The sequence below is a fragment of the Pteropus vampyrus genome, unplaced genomic scaffold, assembly GCF_000151845.1.
Source record: "Pteropus vampyrus isolate Shadow unplaced genomic scaffold, Pvam_2.0 Scaffold91, whole genome shotgun sequence".
In the NCBI taxonomy this organism is placed as follows: Eukaryota; Metazoa; Chordata; class Mammalia; order Chiroptera; family Pteropodidae; genus Pteropus; species Pteropus vampyrus.
This window is the reverse complement of record NW_011888872.1, coordinates 4852803-4877251: the sequence shown is the minus strand read 5'-3', so window position 1 is coordinate 4877251 and position 24449 is coordinate 4852803. Positions and strand designations below refer to the sequence as shown.

General features: G+C 36.8%; 2 protein-coding genes across 2 annotated transcripts in view; one reads left to right on the top strand and one right to left on the bottom strand.

The window, feature by feature from the left end:
- CLHC1 (clathrin heavy chain linker domain containing 1) overlaps positions 1–21019 on the bottom strand; it is a 30578-nt gene extending 9559 nt beyond the window's left edge. The window contains exons 1-9 of the mRNA XM_023532867.1: positions 20940–21019; positions 16264–16506; positions 10602–10789; positions 7799–7932; positions 6061–6262; positions 5834–5946; positions 5371–5455; positions 3861–3967; positions 873–1047 (exon numbers count right to left, since the gene is read on the bottom strand). Coding sequence (XP_023388635.1) covers positions 873–1047; positions 3861–3967; positions 5371–5455; positions 5834–5946; positions 6061–6262; positions 7799–7932; positions 10602–10789; positions 16264–16440 — 1181 coding nt within the window. The 5' untranslated portion in view covers positions 16441–16506; positions 20940–21019. The remainder of the gene's footprint in view (positions 1–872; positions 1048–3860; positions 3968–5370; positions 5456–5833; positions 5947–6060; positions 6263–7798; positions 7933–10601; positions 10790–16263; positions 16507–20939) is intronic.
- Positions 21020–21113: 94 nt separating this feature from the next.
- Positions 21114–23641, top strand: RPS27A (ribosomal protein S27a). Its single transcript, XM_011363960.2, has 6 exons — positions 21114–21405; positions 21506–21570; positions 22051–22105; positions 22508–22593; positions 22963–23094; positions 23454–23641. The coding sequence occupies exons 2-6, from the start codon at positions 21523–21525 to the stop codon at positions 23601–23603; spliced, it is 471 nt and encodes a 156-aa protein (XP_011362262.1). The 5' UTR covers positions 21114–21405; positions 21506–21522; the 3' UTR covers positions 23604–23641.
- Positions 23642–24449: the final 808 nt, after the last annotated feature.

Here is a 24449-nt window from a genome sequence, read left to right as displayed (position 1 = left end):
CTTCCTTAGTTGCTCTGGGTATTGGCTGTCAGTGGCTCACAGGTCTCTCCCTTATTGCCCATGGTTAGTGGGAGCCACCATACCCAAGAGTTATACACTCCCACCTCCTCCAGGCACCCCAGAGCCCTTGAGCAACCAATAGGTATAGAAATCTGGCCCCTGTCCTCAAGCGAGAACAGCTCTGTGGTGTGGTTTATGTTCCAGAACCATTCCTCTATAAATAAGGCCAAGAACAGAACTTGCCTGAGGTCACACCTTTGCTTGGCTCTTTCCCCTCCCCTATTCTGCTTCATTTATTCCCTCATAGGTTTTTCTTCAGAAAGTCTCCCTCTATCAATCATGTGCATCCAAATTCCTGTCTCAGGCTTTGGTTCCAGGGAACCCAACCTAAGAGAGCCCTGGTATAAACATGCCAGTCTATGCTGAGATCCAACTCCAAAGCTATCTCCTGTCTGTCCTTTCTGGTTTGTATACTCTCCTAAATGCTACCTTGGTCTGTGTTTCTCCTGCTTATAAGTTTTCTCCTAGGTTTAACCTTTACATGTACCCACAGACTGTCTAGAACCAAGTTTCTGCCTTATCCCTCTGAGCAGCATGATACTGATCAATCCTTTTCTATCCTTATTGATCAACTTTCCTCCGCCATTAGGTGATCATGAATCACCTGGTGAACTGCCATAAGTCAACTCTTGACCAATTGTAACTAGGCCCATTACTCCGTGAATGCTTAGTAAATACTTTCTGACAGATAAATTGCAATAGGGACCTGAAATAAATGCTCATATAATGTATTGATAAGAAAACTATTAAATTTTGAAAACAACTTCATTAACCAAATATCAAAATTAAGTTAAAAGTTTAATTTTGCTTACCTTTCCTGGGTGACCCAATTGATAACTAAATCTAAACGTTTTTCAGATAATCCGCATTTGATTCCTTCCAGGGTTAGTATTGCATCAATAGGACGTCTATGAGCATGACTTGTACTAAAGATAGCCTCAAAAAATAAGAGTAAGGGAAAAGGCTTTCCTCTAATTTTTCCAACAGCTACAAAGAGAAGAAAAAATTTTAAATCAAATGCTTAAAATAATAGTTTGCTTCATATTATTTTCATCTCTTCACATTTTCTAAAAAATTCTAATCTAAAATTACATATTTGTAATTTTTAACTAATGCTTATTATGGATTAAATTTTATATTTTGGATAATGACTAGATATTACAAGTTATGTGAAAACTAAGGCAGAGACTGGGGTGATGTGTCTACAAGCCAAGGAATACCAAAAATTGCTGACAGTGACCTAGAAGACAGGAGAGAAGTATTGAATGAACCCCTCCTTAGAGCCTCCAGAAGAAACTTTAAAAAGCTGAAAGAATATACCATCAGCAGACCAGCACACCTGCACTATAAAAAATGTTAAAGGTAGTGTTTCAAGCAGAAAGATAATACCAGATAGAAATATAAATCTACACAAAGCAAAATGAAGACCAGAAATGATATATGCTATCAACATAAGAATTTAGTTACACTGTTTTTATACAATACATCAAGTGGTATAACATCACTTGAGGGTAGAACGTGATAACTTAAAGATATAATCTATAAACATTAAAGCAACAACCAAAATAAATCAACAAAGAGTTATAGCTCAAAAATCAACAAAGAAGAAAAATGAAATCATGAAACATTCAACTAATAATCCAAAAGAAGGCAAAAAAAGAGAAAAAGGTATCAGCTGAGGAAAATTGAACAAATATAACTCAACCATATCAACAATCACATTAAATGTAAATGATCTAAACACTCCAATTAAAAGGCAAAAACTGTCAGATGGTTTAAAAAAGTAGGATCCAAATATATGTAATCTAGAAGACTCTAACTTTAAACAAAGACACAAATTAAAAGTATTTCCAAATATACTATACTAATCAAAAGAAAGGTGGACTTACATTTCCAATCTCAAAACTTACTAGAAAGCTACAGTAATCAAGATAGTATGATACTGGCATAGAGTGGACATCTAGAGTAACAGAATAGAATTAAGAGTTCAGAAATAAATCCTGGTTAATTGATTTCTGACAAAAGGGCCAAAAAATTCAATGGGTAAAGAAAACTCTTCTCAACGAGTGGTGGTAGGAAAACTGGATACCCACATGCAAAAGAATGAATATGGACCCTTCCACCTCGCACCATACACAAAAATAAACGCAAAGTGGATCATAGACCTAAATATGTAAAACTCTCAGGAGAAAACACAGGATCTTGAGTTAGGCTAAGATTTCTTAGATATAACAGCAAAAGTGTGGCCATAAAAGAAAAGATTGGTAAACTGAATGTCATCAAAATTAAAAATTTTGTACCACAAAAAACAACATCAAGAAAGTGAAAGGAAATATTTGCCCATCATCTATCTGATAAGACATGTTTATCTGGAATATAGAAAGAACTCTTGCAACTCATTAATAAAAACACAAATAATATGATTTTTAAATGGGCAAAGAATAGACATTTCTCCAAAGAAGATATACAAATGACCAATAGACAAGGTACTCAAACTTGTTAGTCATTAGGGACATGCAAATCAAAACCACGAGATACCACTTCACATAGATTAACAAGTGTTGGTAAAAATATGGAAAAATTGGAACCTATCTATATTGCCAGTAGAAATGGAAAGTAGTACAAACAGCTTAGAAGTTTCTCAAAGTATTAACATACAGTTACCATATAACCCCACAATTCCATTCCCAAGTATCTAACCAAGAGGAATAAAAACATATATCCACACAAAAACTTGTGCACAAATATTTGTAGCTACATTATCCATAATAGCTAAAAAGTGTAAACAGTCCAAATGACCATCAACTGATGAATGGACAAACGTTTTTGCCTTTTAATTGGGGTGTTTAGATCATGTGCTTGCACTATATATAAAAATTAACTTAAACTGGATCACACACCTAAATGGAAACCTAAAACTATAAAATCCTTAGGAAAAAAATTAGGAGAAAAATCTCCGCAGATTAGGCACAGATTTCTTAGGTACAATACTAACATCACAATCCATAAAAAGAAAACATTCTTATATTGGACTTCAACAAAATTTAAAACTTCTACCTTTAGAAAGACACTGTTAAGAGAATGAAAAGACAAGCCACAGACCAGGAGAAAATATTTGCAAATTATTTATCTGATAAGGGACCTGTACTCACACAATGGACTACTACTCATAAATAAAAAGAACGAACTATTGGTAAATACAACAATATGGATGAATTTCAAAATAATTATGCTGAATGCAAGAAGTTAGTCAAAAAATAATACCTGCTATATAATTCAATTTATATAAAATTCTAGACAATGCAAAGCAGACTAGTTGCCTAGGGATTGGGAAGAAGCTGTGGGAGGGAGAAAGGTGGGGTGAGGATTAAAGGGAGAGAGGAACCATTGAGTAGAATGAGGGAACTTTTAGGTCAAAAGTTTTGATAAGTCAAAACTTATCAAATTGTGTACTTTAAATATGTATGATTCATACATATGTATGTATGTTAACTTATGACAACAAAGCTGATTTTAAAAGGAAGTAGAACAAATTTGACAAAATACTAACATTAAGTCTTGATAATGAGTACATGGCTGTTATATGTTTCTCCTACTTTTCTGTATAATTGAAATATTTCATAATTTAATTTAGAAAACCTAATTAAACCCTTTAATGTCACAGCTAAAGAAAATGAGTAAATGGTAGAGAAAGGTCTGGAGCCTAGATCTTTAGTCTCCCAGTTCAATGCTCTTTCCATTCTATCAAGCAGAAAAGTATGATTTGCATACATATACAAGATTCAGAGAGAAATGCTTACCCTTAAATTTATTCACTGTCCCAATGTTCTGAAGTATTCTTCTAGGACTATTTGCTGCAAAACAAGCTGCCTTTTCATATTCACCGAGTGAGATTAATTCATTGAACCTGTAGCCATTGCATTTCATTATACATTATAAATAGAACACAAAAAACTGATTAGACATTTCTGATACAGACTAAATAAACATAATGGCATAGTAATATAGAAAAGCAATTCTAATAAACTATAACTAGATTCATTTTGTAAAATGTTCTTTCACTTCTTTCCCTAATAATCTGTCATGTTTGTAGCCTCATAATAAAACTCTTAGAATCTGATCTTGTACTTTATTCCTGTAGTATTTATAACAAGCCATAGAAAATGGAAAGAACCTGAAGTGAATTTATGATGAGCTCAGATTTTTTCTCTCATATAGTCTCCATATTAAAGAAGGAAAGAAGGGCAATCTGCTTAGAGGCTTGGCCTAGGGAAAATATTAATTGGACACCAAGGCTGCCAAGTCGAAGATCAAGAGGTGTCCTTGGTATTCAGAAGCCTATGTTGCTCTGCCAGGCAACAAACTCACAATTAAATATGAGACTAACACAAGAAAAAAAAGATAATAGTTCAAATAACTTAAGCCTCTAATCTTCTTCCTAAGGCAGAATGTCTTTAAATCACCCCTTACCTCACAATTAATAAAACTATGGCAAATAGGATTTACAGTGTTGCAAATAATGTGGAACCCCAGAGAAGCAAAACACCAAAGTGACATTAGGCAAAACAAATAAAACTTTTAACTGCAACAAGGGTTTTTCTCTCATATCTAAAGCCGGTAGACATAGAGAAGCATGCAGTGTAAGGAAATAATACAGGCTTTGGTGCCCCCCAAAACGACCTTTATTTCTTCTTTGTACCATATCAACAAGCAAATCAACAGCTGAAAACTGTTTAACATGTAAGACTAAGACTATTACATATGTTCATTACATATTGGCCTTATAGCCTATGAATTAACCTCTTAAATAGTAAATTCTTAAATCTTTTTAAGCCTCTATTATATATTATATATAATAATTTAATGAAAATTAGGCAGAAAATGTCTTCTTAATATGTCATTAGATGGGAATAATGAGAAAAAAAGACTGAATTAGCTAGAATAATCTGACTCAAGAAGACATTGTCAAAAACATTTTGTAACATCAAGTTGATGGTTGGGGAATGCAAGAAAAATATAAATAAAACATGAATCAACACTACAATTTACCTCTATCCTCTGAAATATTTCATAGACTATCAATCTAGTACTTTCTACGCAAAGAATCTATTTTTTTAATTCTAGCTTATTTTCTAATTTGCCTATTAGTATAGAATTTTAGATACAAAAGCGAGAGACTAGTTCGAGATGCTAAATAAATGCTAAACGTTTAATGAATAAATATTAAATATGTAAATAAATATTTAAATACATATTCAATAAATACAACATTATTTTAACAAGAAAAATCAAAGCTTTTAAAATATTTGCCTTTCAATGTGGTAAAGCAAAATTTCAGCTTCTTTTGCCTTGCCTGGATCATATTCACATAGTTCTTCCACAATGCCTTGGTCACCTGTAAACATAAAAAAAGACCCACTGGATGGTATTTAAGGTGATAAATCAATAAAAAATAATAAACATATAGATGATTAATACCAACAATTTAATGCTATGGTTTCTAACACCACCAACCTCCTCTAAACTGAGTGGCCACTCCTATCCTTTCTTCTTTAATTTCAAGTATTATCTCATTGGCTCACCAAGTCTACTCTACCAATTATCTGTCAGCTGTTGAAGGAAGAAGCCTATAGGGTAACAGAGATCTAACTGAAATAAGTACATTTTTGCTTTCTTTAAATTCGGCCTAGGAAAATCCCTGCTCTTTAGCTTCCTGAGGAAAAAAAGTAAAGTTTTCCATTATTTGTGTTAATTAAATATATAGATAAACTACCGTGTAAATCTTTAGTTTTCTGAATTTGCTTCACAAAGTCTTGAAATGAGATGCTCATGTCAGATTTTACCCATGATGTAAGTGCAAATAAAATAATCTGCAGTCTTTGATGACTATAAAGATAAAAGACATCAATAATATATTGAACCTAAAATCAAATAGTGAAATTTTAGAATAAACACAAATAAAAGCTTCAAACTTTAAAAATATATAATCAACGTGCATACTGAAACTGTAATTCTTTGTTCAGATTTTCAGCTACATCCCGCCGTTTTAATACCACAATCATTTCCTCATCTAAATCCACCATCCTCTGAGCTGGTACATATTTTTTTGACATAACTTGTTTAATTTCTGCATATTTATCTTCAAGATGTTTCAGGTATTTAGTGAGAGCATCTAAACTGACAGAATCTTGGAGAGTCATGCCTATGGGAAAAAGGAACAAATCAAAAAAGCCAAGCCATATGTGCTCTTGTGCTCAAACAGCAATAGGTCAGAGTTCTATTACGAAATAATTACGAAATGGTAGCATGAATTTGTAGTTTACTGAACATAAACAGAATTAGCATACAATTTTAAATGGCTAGCAGTTTTAAACATGTTATTAATGAAGACTCGTCCAAACCTTAGCATCCTAAGGAAGAAAATTGGAAGGGCCTGATCACCACGCCTTGCAATCCCTTAACTATCGCTGCTACTCAATAACACCAAGAGCTTCTGTCTAACAATTCAGGATTTCTGCCCAGTAATTTCTCCCTAATCAAATCTTCCATTAATCTACTAGAGTAATCTGTTCTCTGCAATGCAAAGCTTATAGATGCCAACCATATCTTCAGTCATCCCTCCCTCTCCAATTGTCCCTTCTATTCATTATTCATCACACACACACACACACACACACGTGCGCGCGCGACTTCCCTTCTCATTCAGGCTAACTGTCGCCTTTAAAGGCATACCTCAAAATTCTCTTCCAGAAACCCCCCTGGATTAATCCTACTCAATTTTAATCATTCCCTTACCCTGAATTCTCTCATCATTTAATCAATTTTCAGTTATTCTGTATTTATTCATATGTATCTTATTTATAGTTTGCTAGTCATAATTTTATATTTGAAAGGGAATCTAGTCCCTGCCTCCACCTGCTTCAACCTCAGTTGAAATCCTCTGGTATGGAGTAGCTCATTATTTCAAGATATAGGGTTCTTCCATTGAAACGAAATCTGACTTCCAAAATTTCCACCTATTGATTCTGCCTCTGGATAAACACTAGTTGAAATCCATAAAAGTTTTGAATAGTTATCTGTTCTCAAGGATTTTCTTTTCTTCAGGATGAATATTTATAATTCTTCTATTTATTCATCATACAAACCTCTTGACATCCTGGTTGAATTTCAAGATATGCTCCGATATCTTAAAATGTGGCTTAGCTGAAGATGATGAACCAATGAATGCTGACATTAATATGAATCGACAATATTCACCAGAATAATATACCACAGGTTTTGTGTTTTGTTTTGTTTTGCATGTTATACCATGGGTTCTCAAACTTTAGAGTACATCAGAATAACCTGGAGAACTTGTTAAAACACTGACTGCTGGGTTCTCCCCTAACCCCCACCCCACTCCCATCTCAGCAGTTTCTGACAGTAAGTCTACAGTGGGGCCAGAGAATTTGCATTTCCTACAGGTTTCTAGTTAATGCTGATGTTGACACAGGAACCATGCTTTAAGAACCACCTTCTTATACTTTATATAATCCAGTCAGACTGGAACTCTTTTAACCTTCTAAGGTTTTCTCATTCTCTTTTTCTACCTAGAACCCTGGCTAAAGTTGTTTGTAAAGTCTGGCTAACGTCTTGCTCCACTTGGAAGATAGACACATAGCACGTATTTATTAGTTTGTGTAACAGGTAATAACTGGAAAAACAATTTCTTTCAAATATTTTGAACAAAACACAGTACCTGGAATAGGTTTTGAAGGATCTTTGGAGAAAGTACAATATTTTATTTCTTTTGTTTCATACTCTGCTCTAAGATGTTTCGTTTTGTCTATTTGCATTCGAATCTTTGAAGAATTATTTTCAATAACCTTTAGTCTGAAAAAACAGAAAGCTCTCTTATGTTTCTTTCAACTAACTTATTTAATCATAAAATTCAAAGTAAAACATGTTAAATCATTACTTTATTTTGGCTAATTATCATTTTGAACCATTATGGTCTTAGGTGGAAGTTTACAAAACAGTGCTCCCCAAGAGTTTACTAACCTCACAAGTGAGGAACAATTTTCTTTCAAAGCATCGATGAAATCTTATACAATGATTCGTTGACCTTACTGGAAATTTATTAAGTGTTAAACATAATAACGTGGCCACAGAGTACTGTGTCTATTCTCTTTAATTGAGAATTAACTTTTGCAATTTAAAAAATATTTTTCTAATAATTCTACCAGTTTTCTGTGGCTACATGTTACCACAAATTTGGTGGCTTAAAACAATAGAAATATATTCTCTCATAGTTCTGGAAGTCAGAAGTGCAAAATCAGCATCCCTGGGCCAAAATCAGTGCTGTCAGGACCACGCTTCCTCTAGAAGCCCTGCTTCTTCTGGCTTCTGGAGGCTGCTGGCCTTCTGCGGCTGCAGCGCTTCAGTCTCTGCCTCCATGGTCGCATTGCCTTCTCCCCTTCTGCTTGTGTCAACGTTTCCTCTGCCTCTTTCTTACAAAGACACTTGTGACTGAGGTCAGTAAACCTGTGACAGCCCACCTGTTTAACCCAGGATAATCTCCCTATCTAAAGATCTTTAATGTACTTACATCTGCAAAGACCCTTTTTCCAAATAAGGTAACATTTCTGGGTTCCCAAGATTACGACCTGCTATCTTTGGGGCCCATTATTCAGCCTGCTATAGTAATTTTGATCCTAGAGCTAGAGGAATGATAGCACTTCTTTGAGATAAAACATTGTATCTAGAAATAGGTAGGGATCTTTAGACCAAGAAGTATATATAAACTTCTTTTAAGCATTATTTGAAGTTTACCTCCTAGCTTATTACTGAAATGTTGGCCCAGGGAGAAAATAACAGATTAAAATTAGATATATAAATGTCACAGGGTTTTTGGCAAATTAAAAACAAGTTTGTCAGTAGATAACTGCTGTCTGCATCTGATTATTACATAGAGTTCTTGGTAACTACAAATGGCTCAGAACAAGAGCTTTCAGTGTTTATGAAAGGACTATAGAAATATCTTTTGGTTTTCATCCAAATAAACTTACGCTTGTGGAAGAAAGCCATGTTAAAAGTAAACAGACTTTCTAAAGAACTGAAAAAGCAGGTACTCAAACAGATACTTGTATATGAATGTTTATAGTGGCATTATTCACAACAGCCAAAGGTGAAAACAACCCAGGTATTCAACAGATAAGTAAACAAAACATAGTATATAAATATGATGAAATATTATTCAGCCAAAAAAAGAAATGAAGTCCCAATATATGCTGTAACACAGTTGAGAAGGTATCTGATTGTTGCCCCTTTCTGTAGCTACTTTCATGGTCTCTTTGACAATTTCACTACAATAAACCTAGCTGAGTATTATCTAAAATGCTTAGGATTCTTTGGGCCTCTTAAATCTGTGAATTGCTATCTTTCATCAGTTTTAAAAAATTCTTAGTCCTTATCCCTTTGAATTGTCCCAATCCCAATTTTTTTAGAGTTCTGGTTAAACATAATCTTTTTCATTCTATCCCTCGTCTTTTTTTTTAAATAGCTTTATTAAGGTATAGTCCATATACCTTAAAATTCACCCTTGTATGTAATTCAGTGAATTTTAATAGATTCAGAGTTATGCGACCACTACTATTTCTAGTTCCAGAACATTTCATTACCCCCTGAATAAGCCCCATACCCACTAGCAGTCTACTGAGCAGAAGGTAATTTTCCATGCAGTCCCCAAGGGTGGGACAGTTTACCCTTGGTTCACTCTTCAAGGGTGTAGCCATTTATTGTCCCAGCTTTATATGGAGAGGATTTCCTAGTAGACTACACCTCTTGGGCAGATCCTGGACTCTTGTCTTTTGTCCCCGCCCTAGCTAACATAAAAACTGAAGCTTATGGTCACTAGTTTTAATAAATGCTCTCAAGGCCAAAGAAGATTTAGTGCTCCTCTTATCTTCTGTCTTGTTACAATTTTGCTCTGATAATCTTACTATCTTGTCAGCTTCCTGTTGCTTTAGGATTTTTAAAAAACATTTTAAGTAGCATTTTTCCCCAGTATGAAGATCCAATATCTAGCCAGCCATATTACCAGAAATGGAGATCAAACTTTGCATAATTTTCCAAGTTGCTTTGAAATTATCTATAAAAATAAGATGCCCATCATTTACCAAATGGAACACTAGAAATATGAGATTACTCAACAAGAGTGAGCATTTTATCCTCTCCTAGTAAATTACTTACCTTTGTGCATTACAGGATTAAGTGTCCTAATTCAGATGGCAATCATGAAATTGTATTATCAAATCTTCCATGCAAGAAATTACCCAGAGCAATTATCTATATCCCTTATTTTATGATACTACAATATGCCTCCAATTATTCTAAGATAATATCAAGTTGGTATGAAGGGTAACATGAAAACATGGCTTTAAAATAGAGTAGAAATTAAAAAAAAAACAAAAAACTAAGAACCACTGGTTATAGCTACACTAGCTAGTTAATATAACCAAGTAACAATGATCACTTTTTAGGCTACTTATGAATATACTTACTTTGCCTCGAGTTGGATTATTCTCTTCCTGTGATATACCAGTGCTGTGGGCTCTGCTGCCAAAACTTTAAGTTTTCCATGAAGGTGAAATGCTGTTCTTTGGCCTTTCTTTATTGTCTCAATAAAGGTATCATATTCTTTTTTGATTGAAGTAAGAACGGATTTGTATGCAGTGACATATTCTATTACCTGAAATATGATTTTTCTGCCTATGGTACTGAATTTTTTTTTTTCCTAGAAGACTATAGATCAAAAAACTTTCAAATAACGTTATAGATTATCCTTTAAACATGATGAGCAATTAGAAGTCCAAAATTTTAGAAATTTGAGCTTGCTAAGTGCAAGCCCAAATATGACTGGGTAATAAAGACAATAAATATTTACTGAATATGTGCTTTGTGAATTATTACAATACTGTGAGCTTAAATATGAGAGAAAAAGACAACATTTTTGTTCTACTTGGTATCAACACATATATAACATAATGTTAGTTAAACCAATACCAGGTCTCATTATCCCAATTCTGGATCTTTTAAATATAATTACATATCGTCCTTTACTAGCTCCAAATCTAGTCTCTGACTTTATTCAGATCTTAAAATCCTGAATTCCCTTCACTTCCCTGTTTTTCTAACTGATCAGCTCCTACTGGCTGATCAATACTCTCAATTCTCAAATTGTGTTTCTACTCCCAAGATACCAAGTAAAACTGTAGAAAACCCCTCATCACTATAAATTCATGGTTTCCAGTGGTGTTTAAGTACAGAATATCTCTGGAAGGATGATGTAAGAAAATAGAAACAGTGGGTACCAGCAGATAAGGAAAGGGGAAGTAGGGTCTGATTTGAGAAGGATGTGACTTTACATTGTATATTGTTCTTTGTTGCTTCTTTTTCTTTCTTCTTTTTAAAATTAATCTTGTGTGTGCATTACTCATGCAAAAATCATTATGAAACATTTTAAATAAGATAAAAACAAAAAAAACAAAAAAATTATAAATAATTTAGGGTTTCCGAATTCTCTTCACAAGGATTTCAGAAGGGATCAATGTGTGTGACAACATGGATGGACCTAGAAAGTATTATGCTAAGTGAAATAGTCAGAGAAAGACAAATACCATATGATCTTAGTTATAAGTGGAATCTAAAGAACAAAATAAGTGAACAAACAAAACGAATTCATAGATGCTAGGAACAAGCTGATGGTTGCCAGATGGAAGAGGGTTGGGGGGGTGGAGTGAAAAAAATGAAGGATTAAGAAGTACAAATCGGTAGTTATGCAATAGTCACAGGGATGTAAAATAAAGCATTCCAAATATAGTCAATAATATGTATAGTGACAAGTAGGTACTAGACTAATCAGGGGATCACTTTGTAAATTATATAAATGTCTAATGGCTATGCTGTACACCTAAGACTAATATAAAATAATATTGAATGGTAACTGTAATTGAAAATAAATTTTAAGGTGGGGGGAGGTGAAGAGAAATAAGAGGTTCAAATTTCCGGGTATAAAACAAGGAAGTCATGGGGATGTAATGTACAGCATAGGGAATATAGTCAATAATATTGTGATGGCATTGTACTGTGTCAGATGGTTGCTGGACTTATCGTGTTGCTGGACTTCTTTAGGTATATCGATGTTGAATAACTACGGTATACACCTGAACTACTATAATATTGTACGTTAGCGATATTTTAATAAAAATCTTTAAATAAATAAATAAAAGATATAGCAGGGTGAAGTGCTAGAGATGGTTGGGGTCATGGCATGTCATGGTCTGAGAATATGATATTTGAGCAGAGACCTGAATGGAGGAAGAAAATCATATGGAAATGTGAGGAAAGATTACAAGAGGAGAGAACAGCAGGGGCAAAGGCCCTGGGTTAGGAGCATGCTTCACAAGTTTAAAGATCGGCAAAAAGCGAATGAGAGGGAGAGTGGTAGGAAATATGGTCAGGGAGTGGAGGGGTGGGAACAAAACCTGCAGGATGCTGCTATGGACCATTCTAAGGGATTGCTTATAGAACCATACAGCCATCCTATCTGAGGCTTCTCTTTCATGCTCGAGCACTAGGATGGATGATGCTTTGTAGTCATTGGCTCTGCATTTGGGCTGAGGACTGTGATTTGCTATTTCTGCGCCTTGGGTGATGGGTGAAGGATGGGAGGTCCCAGGTTCAGGCAATGCAAAGGTGTATTGCTCATAAAGAATATTACAACAATCATAAGTGTGACCCAGGTGGGTCTACGTTTTATTATCATAATGCTTCAACAATTTCAGTGACGAAATACTCTTCTTCACAGGGTTGGACCACCTTTATCTCCCTGCATCCCTTGGTGACAATACTACTTTAGCCTGAAGTTTGCCAGGCACCATCAAACACTGACTAAAACAAAAATCTCTAGTAACATGTAGTTGTTTAAAAAAGACCGTGTGTGTGTATATTCTTTAGCATATTTAGCAAGGATATATCATTGAGTATGTGAATTTTAAATGGAATAGTATATTTGCAATCAAAAGATCCTATGTGAAAAATGTTAAATTAAGATAAATATTAGTACCTATGATGTGCCAGGAAGGTTTCATTCATAATTTTATTCATTTGTTCAAAAACCATTTTTGGGGGCTTATTCTGTGCTACTGAAGATATAATGAAGAACAAAAGGAATGCACAAAACCACAAAGTGTGGCATAACTATTCCAATTTTACAAACAAAAACACTGTGGCATGGAGGAATTTCAACTTGAACTCAAAGCCACACACTGGTAACAAAGAGCTGAAACTCAAATGCAATTTTTCTACGACTTTTCTCTTATTTGATAAAACAAAAATAAAGTCGGATACTTGCACAATGGAAAAAAAAGAAGGGCTCAATGTGTAAAGGGAAAAGATGTAATCAATTCATAATTTTCTCTGAAAGCTACCGTTATGCTTTCTATCACTGCTACATCTCTAGTCTCTGGTGTCCCTCTGGTTTTCTGTTAGCTAAACAATACCTAGAAAAAATTATCCAGGAAGACATCTGATCTATCAAGGGAATGGTATAAGGAGATTATTGATCAATGGCAAGTACCAAAAGAGGATATCTGAGTGGGAGATACTGGCTGTTATTTTTGACGTGACCATACTACCTATCTACCCAAATCAGGAGGACTACCACCTAGGAAACTTCAATAAAATAGAAGTCATTAATCTGTGGCCTTTCAAACTAAGCACCCCACTGTTCCTAGCCATCCTCCACCCCACAGACCTCTGAGATGTGCTGCAATTCAAAACAACTCAGATACATTAATGGATAGAAAACAGACTTATAGTGACACCATGATCTGCTAGAAGAAATAGATTTCAGAAGAACATTCATGGGAACCTTTGAGAACGCATAGATAATACATTAAAATAAAGGAGATAGCCTGGCAGGTCACAGGTAGAATACAGTTTTGCTTGACCCACAAAATATTTTAAAATTTAAGAATTTCACCCCTAAACCATATTTCCAGCTTCTCTTGAAAACTGAAAAACTGAGCACTATTCCTTAATGGCAATAATCAGCTGGAGATTTAGATTGAATTCGTTCTTTATTTTCCACAGTCTCTTATAGCCACCCCACCCAACTCTTTTATTTGAAACTATCTGGCCTCTGTAGGCATTCAAGTTTGAGACTTCTGTATTAGGGCTTCCATTAAACCCATGAAAACCAGAGCTATACTTACTAGGTACAGGAGTCTGAGGGAGAAGAATGGTATCCATTCCACCTCAGCTCCTCTATATGAATCTAGACTATTCATAAAAATGCTACCAGAAACACAAAAGAGTGCAGTTGCCTCAATAATTCACCCACTTCTATAGAAGTTCACTCTTTCGAGCTCTGGTCTTCTTTGCTTACTAAATCCTTGGCTCACTCTATAACCTATCCTCAACTCTGGTTATAAGTCTCAGATCCTCCTCACTTTGATTCAGACATGGTTCTCCAGGTCAAATACTCTATCTTTGACTTTAAACAGAATTTGATATTTGTCCTCTGGTTTCAAGTACTCAGAGATGTAAGTTGATATTTTCATCTTCTGCCCAACTAGATGCTTCCAAGAGGGAAGAATATTAGAGAGGGCAGTCATTAACAGTTTATTAACAATGAAATGTGCTGGAACAACATGAAAATGGAAAGGTAAATTATCTATTGAGAAGCTAGGAAAAAAGCTTCTGCTAAGTTCCGAAAGATTTCTTTTTCAGACCCCCTCTCAGCCCTGAAGAATAGGATTCTTCACAATGTACAACTGTACAATTTATAATTGTACAATGTGCGGACGGTCCAAATGGAAATATTGGGGGGTAAAGAGAAAAAGACTATAGATATAGATATTATCTTTATTTAATCCCATGTCTTTTCTCTAGATATTAAACTTACCAACACTAACTCCAAATGACTTCACTATCATTATGCTAATTTAGAGCAAACAGCTCTTCCGGTAAGAAAACTCTGACAAGTGTTAGCATTTGGGCCTGCAAAGATAAGCACGTCACAGTTATAACTTTCTTTTGTTGATCTCACAGAAGTAGTCATAGCATGATTCTTGATATTTATGAAACCTATTTAAAATATGACCTTTAAACATTCACCTAATATAGTCTTTAATGACTAAAACACCAAAAGCAATATCACTGATCATAACAATATATAAAATGAAGTTAATCTGCCAATGTACCATTCTATGGAATTTTCTGGATGACTTAAAAAAGAAGATTATGTTTCTCTATTTTATGCTCTTATGAATATGCATCAATTTTCTTAATTCCACTGGTAGGTACATATCACTACTTTCTGCTCACTTTTCCTTACGGAGAAGCACTATGTTTTTTATTTAGAGATCAATTAAGACTCATAGTGTGTAATGTTTAATAATTAAACAAATGACTGAGTTCCTATTTTGCCTGTGGCTGTTTTACTCAGAGACCAATAGTTTACAGAAGTCTTAAGGTAAGTAATTACTTCTTCTAGGTAACAAGGAAAGGATGCCGATTTCACTTATTTAATTGTCAAGGCATCTTGCAAGGGGGTAAAAGAAAGGCAAGGTTAAAAAAAAAAATTAGGATTGGTGGACAAACTGCAATTGTTCATTAGGAAAAATAGGTATTTCTAAAACCTTGAAAAGCAAAGTCAAATGTTATATAAAGCCACAGCATTTTCTAATCTGATTTTCGTATTTCCAATGTTCAGTCTAGTCAAATCTCCTGTTTACCGAGCCTATCTAGACCTCTAATCTACAAAGGGCCTCAGTTTAATATGCTAGGCCAAATCTAAACCAAGACTTTAATGATATCACAAACCCAAAAGAACAAGGAACTACCAGTTTTCTGCTTGCAGCCCAATTCCTAACATATCATCAGATAATACTTTCAGATGGAAGGTCAAAAGAGCACAGCTGCATGTTGCTCAAAAAGTGACAGCCTGCACTTAAGCTAAAACAGTTGAAACACTCATTAACTGTCTAGTAGTAAATCCAGGATTGCATTTTCCCCATTCGCTCCTTTCCAACAAACTAAATGAACTTCTCAAAATTAATAAATGTAGTCAAATGAGCAGTGGTGTTACTACTAAGACAGGAATATTAGTTGTCAAGATACACCCATGAAAATTCCATTGTTTTAAGAGCATTATGATACCTTATCAAAAACGTTTCGGTATATGATGTAATATTCATCAGCAGGTCCTTCCTCATTACAGCCCACTCTTTCAATTTCTGTAATTATGTATCTTTGCATACTTTCCAAAAATTCCTTGTCACTTCTACTAATGATAGGAGGGAGAACTGCATGTTTATTTATTTCTTGAACAGACATATTTGTTCACCAGAGAAAAGTTAGGTCTTGACTAGCTTTTGCAACAAAATCAAAACTTTGATAAGCCTGAAAGAAAAAAAGACCATCAATTAATCTAAAGCTTAAAATCAAATATTGATCTAAAACGAATGTACATTTATTTCAGAAAAAAAGTGTCCCATGGATCTCTTGAGATAAATATTTCAACTATGAATTAAAAGGTCAAATCTACTCTATTGTCATGTGCTATCCCTCTGGCATAGAAATAACAAACACCAGTCAATAAAAAGCTCATTTCTTGCTAATCAGACCTACGTACCATATGATTAATGGTTTCTCAATTCTCGACACTTTCTAACAGAAGGTTTAGCATTTTGTTTCTTTGCTCATGTGGGAAAACTAGTCGGAGAACCTGATGACACAATGTCGACTACTTCTCCACCTGCATACCTCCCTGGCCACATCGCGGTCATACAGCACACAGTAGCTACACACACTTTATAAATTTATTTTTAGAATATTTTATTATAATTCTTATCTTTACTATGAATATACTAATTGAAAAGTAAGATGTCAGGACATTTGACATCCACCAATGATGTCAAAGATAACTGTACCTTCCTGAGTACAGTTTTCAAGCAGCTATATTTCACTCTCTCTTAGTAAAGAATCTTTACCCAACTAGAGTTGGGTACAGAAATTGGTTCCTGAGATCAATTCACATTAACATCAAACAGAACCCAAGGCTTCCTTAAAAATGTCTAGCAAAGCAAAACATTTTAATTCCTCCCCAACCCCCATGGTATAAATTATATTATCATGGTATAAATTTTGGAAAACATAAACAAAAAAATTTACAAAAAATCAAAAATCATCCAGAATCCCATCACCCAATGTAACATAGTGACTATGTAACGTTATGTATATTTCATTCTAATTTTTATAATGATATCATTCAGCAATAAATAAGATAAAGTCCCTGGCTCCTTGGAGTTTATAATCAGGTAAGGGAGGCAGACTATAAATACACAATGTAATATCATACAGTAAAAGACAAAAGTCAAAGGAGAAAGAAATGGGTGTAATCATTTGGGAGCAGATGGTCACATCTGAACACCAGTGGCTTCCTATTACCCTTAGGATAAGTCCCAGTTCCTTTACATAGCCTATGAATGCCCTATAGGAACCAGGGACTCTCTGTGACCAAATTTAGCCTTTTCATGCCCCGTGTCCTCCTCATAACCACACTCCACTCCCATGAACTTGCTTTTACCCAAGGGTCTGCATAATTCTCTCCTGTGCCTGCATTCCCTCTCTCATCCTCACTGCTTCCCTCCACCTCAAAGTACACAAGTACTACCACTGTCATTTACTTGGCTTTTACTGGTTTTTCAGGTCTCAGCCATTAAACTTGGTCAAGTGCCACTGCTATGTTATCTCACGGTACTGTGCACTTCTTCTATCGTGGCATTATCATGTTATAGACTTTCTGTTTATGTTCTGTCTCTCCTAGTAGGCTGTAAGTTTGACAAAACTGGGAACCAAAATATTATTCCACATTATCCTTCCCCACCCATATGCATTCCAGTGCATAACAGTTTCTAGCAGAGTATATACCAAAAAATATCTCCTTACTAATAATCACTGAACAATTATCTGGCCTGCCCTCGAACCATCATACAGTTCAAGGGATTCTTCCTCCGCATCTACAAAATGCCACTGAGTTACATAAACCAACTCAAGATCACCTTTCATTCATTCATTCATTCATTCATACTAGACACTCAGGGATACTTAAAAAGAGCTATTGCTATAGAGCAGAGAGGGCAGTATGACAGAGGTGGGCACAAAGGGCTACAAAAGCCCAGAGAGGCATCCCACTAGTCTGTGGGACAGGGCTGGGAAACATCAAGGAAAGCATCTGAATGGATAACATCTAGGGAAATGTTTAAGTTGTACTATATTTATTCAACGAGTATTTTGGGGCAACTTCTGCGTATCTGCCACTAGACACCAGAGATACAGCACTAAACAAAGCAAAGTCTTAAACCTCCCAGATGTTACATTCAAGGAGAGAAACAATACACAGTAAAAATATAGTATGACAGATGGCAGTAAGCTGTATGAGGAAAAGTAAAACAGAAATGAGTGCTAAAGAATAAGGAAGGTGAGGTGTGCTATTTTATATAAGGCATTAAGTCAGGAAAGAGGAAAGCTCTTGCTGATAACGTGACACTGCAGAAATCTGAGAAAAAAAAAAGGTCATGTAGATTCCTGGGAGAAGAGTGGTTGAAACAGAGAGAGCAGCAAGTCCAAAGGCCTCAAGGCAGGACAGTATGTTTGAAGAACAGGAAGAAGGCCAGTAGAGCTAGAAGAGAATGAGAAAGGGAGAGAAGAAAGAGATGAGGCGAGAGATCATGTAGGATACAGGGCCTTGAAGTCAAGACTACTACCAGCCCATGGGGCACCTTTGTGAGGGTTAGAAAAAGGTGCCCTTTTTCTGGGCATACTTGGCAAGAGAAGCAGTGGACTGTGGTCTCCAGTCACTCCAGTGCTGGAGTGACTGCCTCACTCATAGGAATGTTGACTTAACTCTGAAATGGGAAGCCATTGTAGGGCTGTGGGCAGACGGGTGACAGCTGACTCATATTTTAAAGAATCACTCTGCCACTCTGTGAAGACAAAGGTCAAACCTGAAGAACTGTTAGGAAGCCTGTTGCAATAATCTGGGCAATAATCTGGTCAAAAGATAATGGTGGCTTGAATCATGGTAATAACAATAGAGATGGTGAGAGGTGTTCTGCATATACATTTAAAATAAAGCAAAGAATCTGTGCTGAGGGATTAGATGTGCGTACGAGAAAGCAATAAAAGATGACTACAAAGTTTTTGGTCTTATAGATTAGAAAGATAGGTATTGCAATTTATGGAGGTGGGAAGAAAAATTTCATTAGATCAGTAGTTTGGGGCTTGCCTATTAGAGATATTGAGTAGACAGCAGGATATGTAAGCTGGAGTTCACGTGAGTGGTCTGAGTGAGAGATAAGTTTCTAGGTCATCTGCAGATAAAATGGTATTTAAAAGTTATAAGAGAATGAAAATGACCTGGGAAACATAAACAAAGCAGAGGTCCAATGACTGGACCTTGGGGGTACCCCAAAGTTTAGAAGTCTGCTGGTTCAAAAGGAAGCAGCGAAAGAGCCTGTAAAACAGTGTCCAGGGAGGTAGAAGTGAGAGGGGTATCCTAGAAGTCAGGTGAAGAAAAGTGCTTCAGAGAGAGTGATCAACTGTTTCAAATGCTGCTGACAGATCAAATATGACCAAATGACCACTGAACTTAGCAACATGGAGATGATTAAGTGACCATAAGAAATATTTCACTAGAATGGTGGGAACAAAGCCTGACAGGAGTGGGTTCCGTCAATGGAAGGGGAAGAATTGGAGACAGGTATCTCTCTCAAGGAGTTTTGTTGTAAAGGTGATTAGTTGGCAGAATAAGGGACAAAGCATGTTCTGGGGGAAAAATGGATTCTTCAAAGGGGCCAAAGCATGAGAGAGCATAAGTCAGGAACTTTAACTAGTTCAATATTATTACAGTATAAAGCAAGTAATAGGTTTGGCAGATTAGGCTGTAGGGGAGGCAGAGGCTGAATATCATACTAAGGAATTTGGACTTTTATCCTGAGGTAAAATGGAATGACATCATCACTCTTACTTTTCAGAATGTTTTGGAAGGCAAAAATGAAGGTGGGTTAGAAAAGCAGAGAGTCCAGATATAGGTTAGAAGTCAGATACTGAACCCTTCCAGGAGAAAACTAGGAGGTCCTGAATTTGGTGATGGGGAAGCTGAGGGGAAAGCATTGAGATAAAAAGAGATGACATTAGAAGGGTACATTAGAAAGTATTCTGTGGCTTGTACAGTGGAGAAAGGCTAAGGTAAGGACATAACTCGCTTCTAATTGGACCGCCTTTTAAGAGAGCACCCTACAAACACTCCAAAATCTTCCTCTTAAGACCTTAACCACCACTTCCAAAGTCCAAATTTGGAAATTCGACAACTAAATAAACATTCTACAGGTTTCTTTCTCGTATGGCTTCATTTCAAAATTTGAAAACTCTTAAGATTTTCAACATATGAAAAACGTTTCACACTAAGGAGTGACACACCAGGCCCAGAACCTTTCTTAGACTAGAGACTTTGGTGAAGTGGGGGGCCGAGGGTAGGGTGAAGGAGGGGGAGGGGCTACAGAGCGAGAAAAAGATGAACCGAGCTTTTTGAAGATACCACTTATTTTTCAGTTTGCCTGGAGTTAGCCATAGGAATTCCCTTCTTTCAGGCCCAGGGAACAGCTGGTGATAGATGGCTGATCGTCCGCCCTTAACCGCCTCCGTAAGTGGGTAAATGACACTTTCAAGCCTCTATCCTTCCCCAACCTCTTACCCTTTCCTCCTAGTCATTTCCGACTCGTTTCCACCTTTCCCAAAACCATTACTCCGCTTCGCCTAGCCCCCTTCCTCACCTTATCCCTTTCTCCAAGCCCCAACTCCAGGCCTTGGAGATAGTAACTAGGGAACCTGAAGGTGTGGAACTGCATCTTGGGACAAGTAGTCCTAGCGCAGAGAGAGCAGTGGAAAACTACAATTCCCAGAAGACACTTCCATTTTTCTCCTTTTCCTCACTGAGGCACCACCCCCTTGAAAAGACCCTCTTAGCTACGTGCACTGTATGGGAAAAGCCTTTTAAAGATATTTTTAAGTTGTTCAAATCTTCTACATCGAGAGAATTCTGGAGGTTAAAGTGAGAGATAAGCCCAGGGTAAGGAGAGAAGAAATGAGGTTCACGAGCTAATCTGGCACATGCTTAGACAGCCGCTGTGGCAGCAGTCAGGCATTTGGTGTGGTCTCCTAAGAGGTGGGGCCTCCAGCGGGGCACCGGGAAGCCTTTGGGCGTGCGCGGCGCTCTTTCTTTCCGATCCGCCATCTGCGGTGAGTGTGTGCTTCTCGGTTGTTACCCCGGCCAGAGACTTATTTGTCGCCCTTTTTGTGTCCCCAGCTCTAACTCGCTCTTTCTTTCCCTCCACCTCAGGTGGAACCGCCGCCAAGATGCAGATTTTCGTGAAAACCCTTACGGGGAAGACCATTACTCTCGAGGTATGGGCCAAGTGGTTTGAGGAAGCTAGGGCCCGAATGTGGGCCTGAGGTGGATTTCCAGACTGGCACTTTCGCTTAAGAACATGTTTCCGAGTCTGGGCTCCGAAAGCTGTCCCTGAATTGGTAGTTGTTTGCTGAGCAGGGGCCAAGGGGCTAGTTTTCCATGCCTGAAGTCTGGGCCTTTCAACTCCAGTGGTGCCGGCTTGACGATCAAACCAGGGGTCCCGCGCCCCGGCCAGGTGCTCCGGGCCTGGTGGGCGCGAGCACGTGTGCTCCAGCCGCCGCCACCGCCGCCGCCTTCCCTGGGCTGAGCTGGGGAAGTGTGCTTGCCCGTGGCAGTCCTGAGAGGTGGCACCGGCTGTGTGATCACTTCTGTTGAGGCTTCAGCCACCTCACCCGACTCGGTTTCGTGGTGGCCTTCATATTGAGCGTCTAGTTTGTGACTGCGTTACCTATATATTTGCATTTTAAAACTCATAGGTTGAACCCTCGGATACAATAGAAAATGTAAAGGCCAAGATCCAGGATAAGGAAGGCAAGTAATGTTTTCTAGTCTGGAAATATTAACCTCCAAGGGCTCCAGCCTACCTCTGGGCGCTAGACATACCTGCTTTTGGTGGGATGGGAAGAGGTCAGATAAAGTGAAATTGCCTTTCGAATAACACGGTAGACAAACGTTTATGAGCATGTAGCCAAGGTGCAGTGCATTTCACATGTGAATGAGCTTTATCTATGCCCCTTCAATATGTATTAAATATTGTTTAAACTACATGATAAAATTAGTAAACATTTAAAATCATGCCTATCCTACAGTTAAGAACAAGAACTCTTTAACAGATATTGGTACCATTCTATTCAGGATTATTTGTAAAACTTGAGCAGATATGCTTGTTCTGCTGTGACTTAATTTGTTCGGTTTGTTTTATTTTTGCATTAGGAATTCCTCCTGATCAGCAAAGACTGATCTTTGCGGGCAAGCAACTGGAAGATGGACGTACTTTGTCTGACTACAACATTCAAAAGGTCTGTTTGGAGGAAAGAACAGCCCTTTAAATATGAATGTTAAAAATTTTGACCAATACACAAAAGTGGGGAAAGTGTTATTCGAGTAATAGTAGATTCCCAGGTGACTCGTACACTAATATTTGTGAAGCGCTATTATAGTTTCTCGCATTGAATTTTGCAGATTGCATCCCATGGTATAATGTGTTTAATCTCCTTGTAAAGTAATTAAGAATCAGAGGCCTCTTTTTTTTCCTTCTAAGGCACCCCTCATCTGTGGTGTTGTGTGCTTCCCACTGCACCCAATTAGAAGAAGCATGATGCTAGTTGTGGAGCATGAGCATTAATGTAATAGTTTTTAAAGCCTGTTTCATGCTCTTTCATTAAAAGGAGTCCACTCTTCATCTTGTGTTGAGACTTCGTGGTGGTGCTAAGAAAAGGAAGAAGAAGTCTTACACCACTCCCAAGAAGAATAAGCATAAGAGAAAGAAGGTTAAGCTGGCTGTTTTGAAATACTATAAGGTAGGCCAATTAAGTTTTTACCTATAGATTAATAAATTTTATTCGCCTGTCTTCAAACTCTTTTAAGTTTTTTTCCTCTTTAGTATTTGAGCTTTATATAATGGGGTTCACTTTTAACTCCTTGTTCCAAACTGGGGTTTTGATTTTGAAGTCACATCTAGGTTTAGGACTTGGCTCTGTCTATCCTAACAAGGCTGGACTTTAATGAACTTTGAATTTTGTTGTGATTACTGGTGAGGATTGGGGGTGCTTTGGTTTATAAGTACTAAGAACTAGTTTTACTGTGTGATTAAAAAATTAAAATTGAGTCACTGAGACTTCGGAATATGTTGTAAAATTAACATGTTTGTACTTTTTAGGTGGATGAGAATGGCAAAATCAGTCGCCTTCGTCGGGAGTGCCCTTCAGATGAATGTGGTGCTGGAGTTTTTATGGCCAGCCACTTTGACAGACATTATTGTGGCAAATGTTGTCTGACCTATTGCTTCAATAAACCGGAAGACAAGTAATTTTATATGAATTAATAAAGTACATGAACTACATTTAATCGTTGAGTTTTATTCTAGTGGAGTTTTTTTAAGCATCAAATTGATCACACCATTTTCTTTGATAAACTATACTTTGACAGAAGAGTTCTGTCATATTTACTATCAGCTGTTTAAATATAAACCAGTTCGTGTTTCTGTCCGTTTTTTAACTTCAGCACTATTGACACTTGGACCAGATAATTCTGTGGTTTGGGGGCTGTCCTTTGCATCATACGATGATGAACAGCATCCCTGGTCTCTACCCACATGATGCTAGTAGCACCTCACCACCATTACCACAGTCAAAAGTGTAGGCAATGCAGACATTGCCAAATGAGCCCTGGAGTGGGAATTGCCCACCCCACACCTCCACTGAGGAAGTGATGTGTGTGAATTGGTGTGACCTTGCCTAAAAAGAGGCTATGACATTTGTTTCATACACAGGAAATTTAAAGGCTGAGCTTAAAGTTGCCCTAGGTGACCTGCCTGGGGTGTTTGCTGTCTTTAGTGCGCAGGAATATACTAGTGCTCAGTGTTGAGCATGAACTCTTAGGAGTATTTGCTCAATAGTACTGTTCACACAAAACTGTTTCAAGCAGTATTTGGTTGGTTCCATATTTTGCCCATGTAGCTCAATTCAGGGAGGACTGCTTGAGTTAATACTCTTAAAACATGCTTTTCAAGTTTACTAACTGATCACTGTCAATGATAGGCCAATAATTCCCTTTTACCATATTACTAACATCAGGATTTCTGGTTGGAGACATCCTTAAATAAGTTTCTCTGTTTCAACAGTTACGCATGTTAACGCTTGGATGAACTACTTGG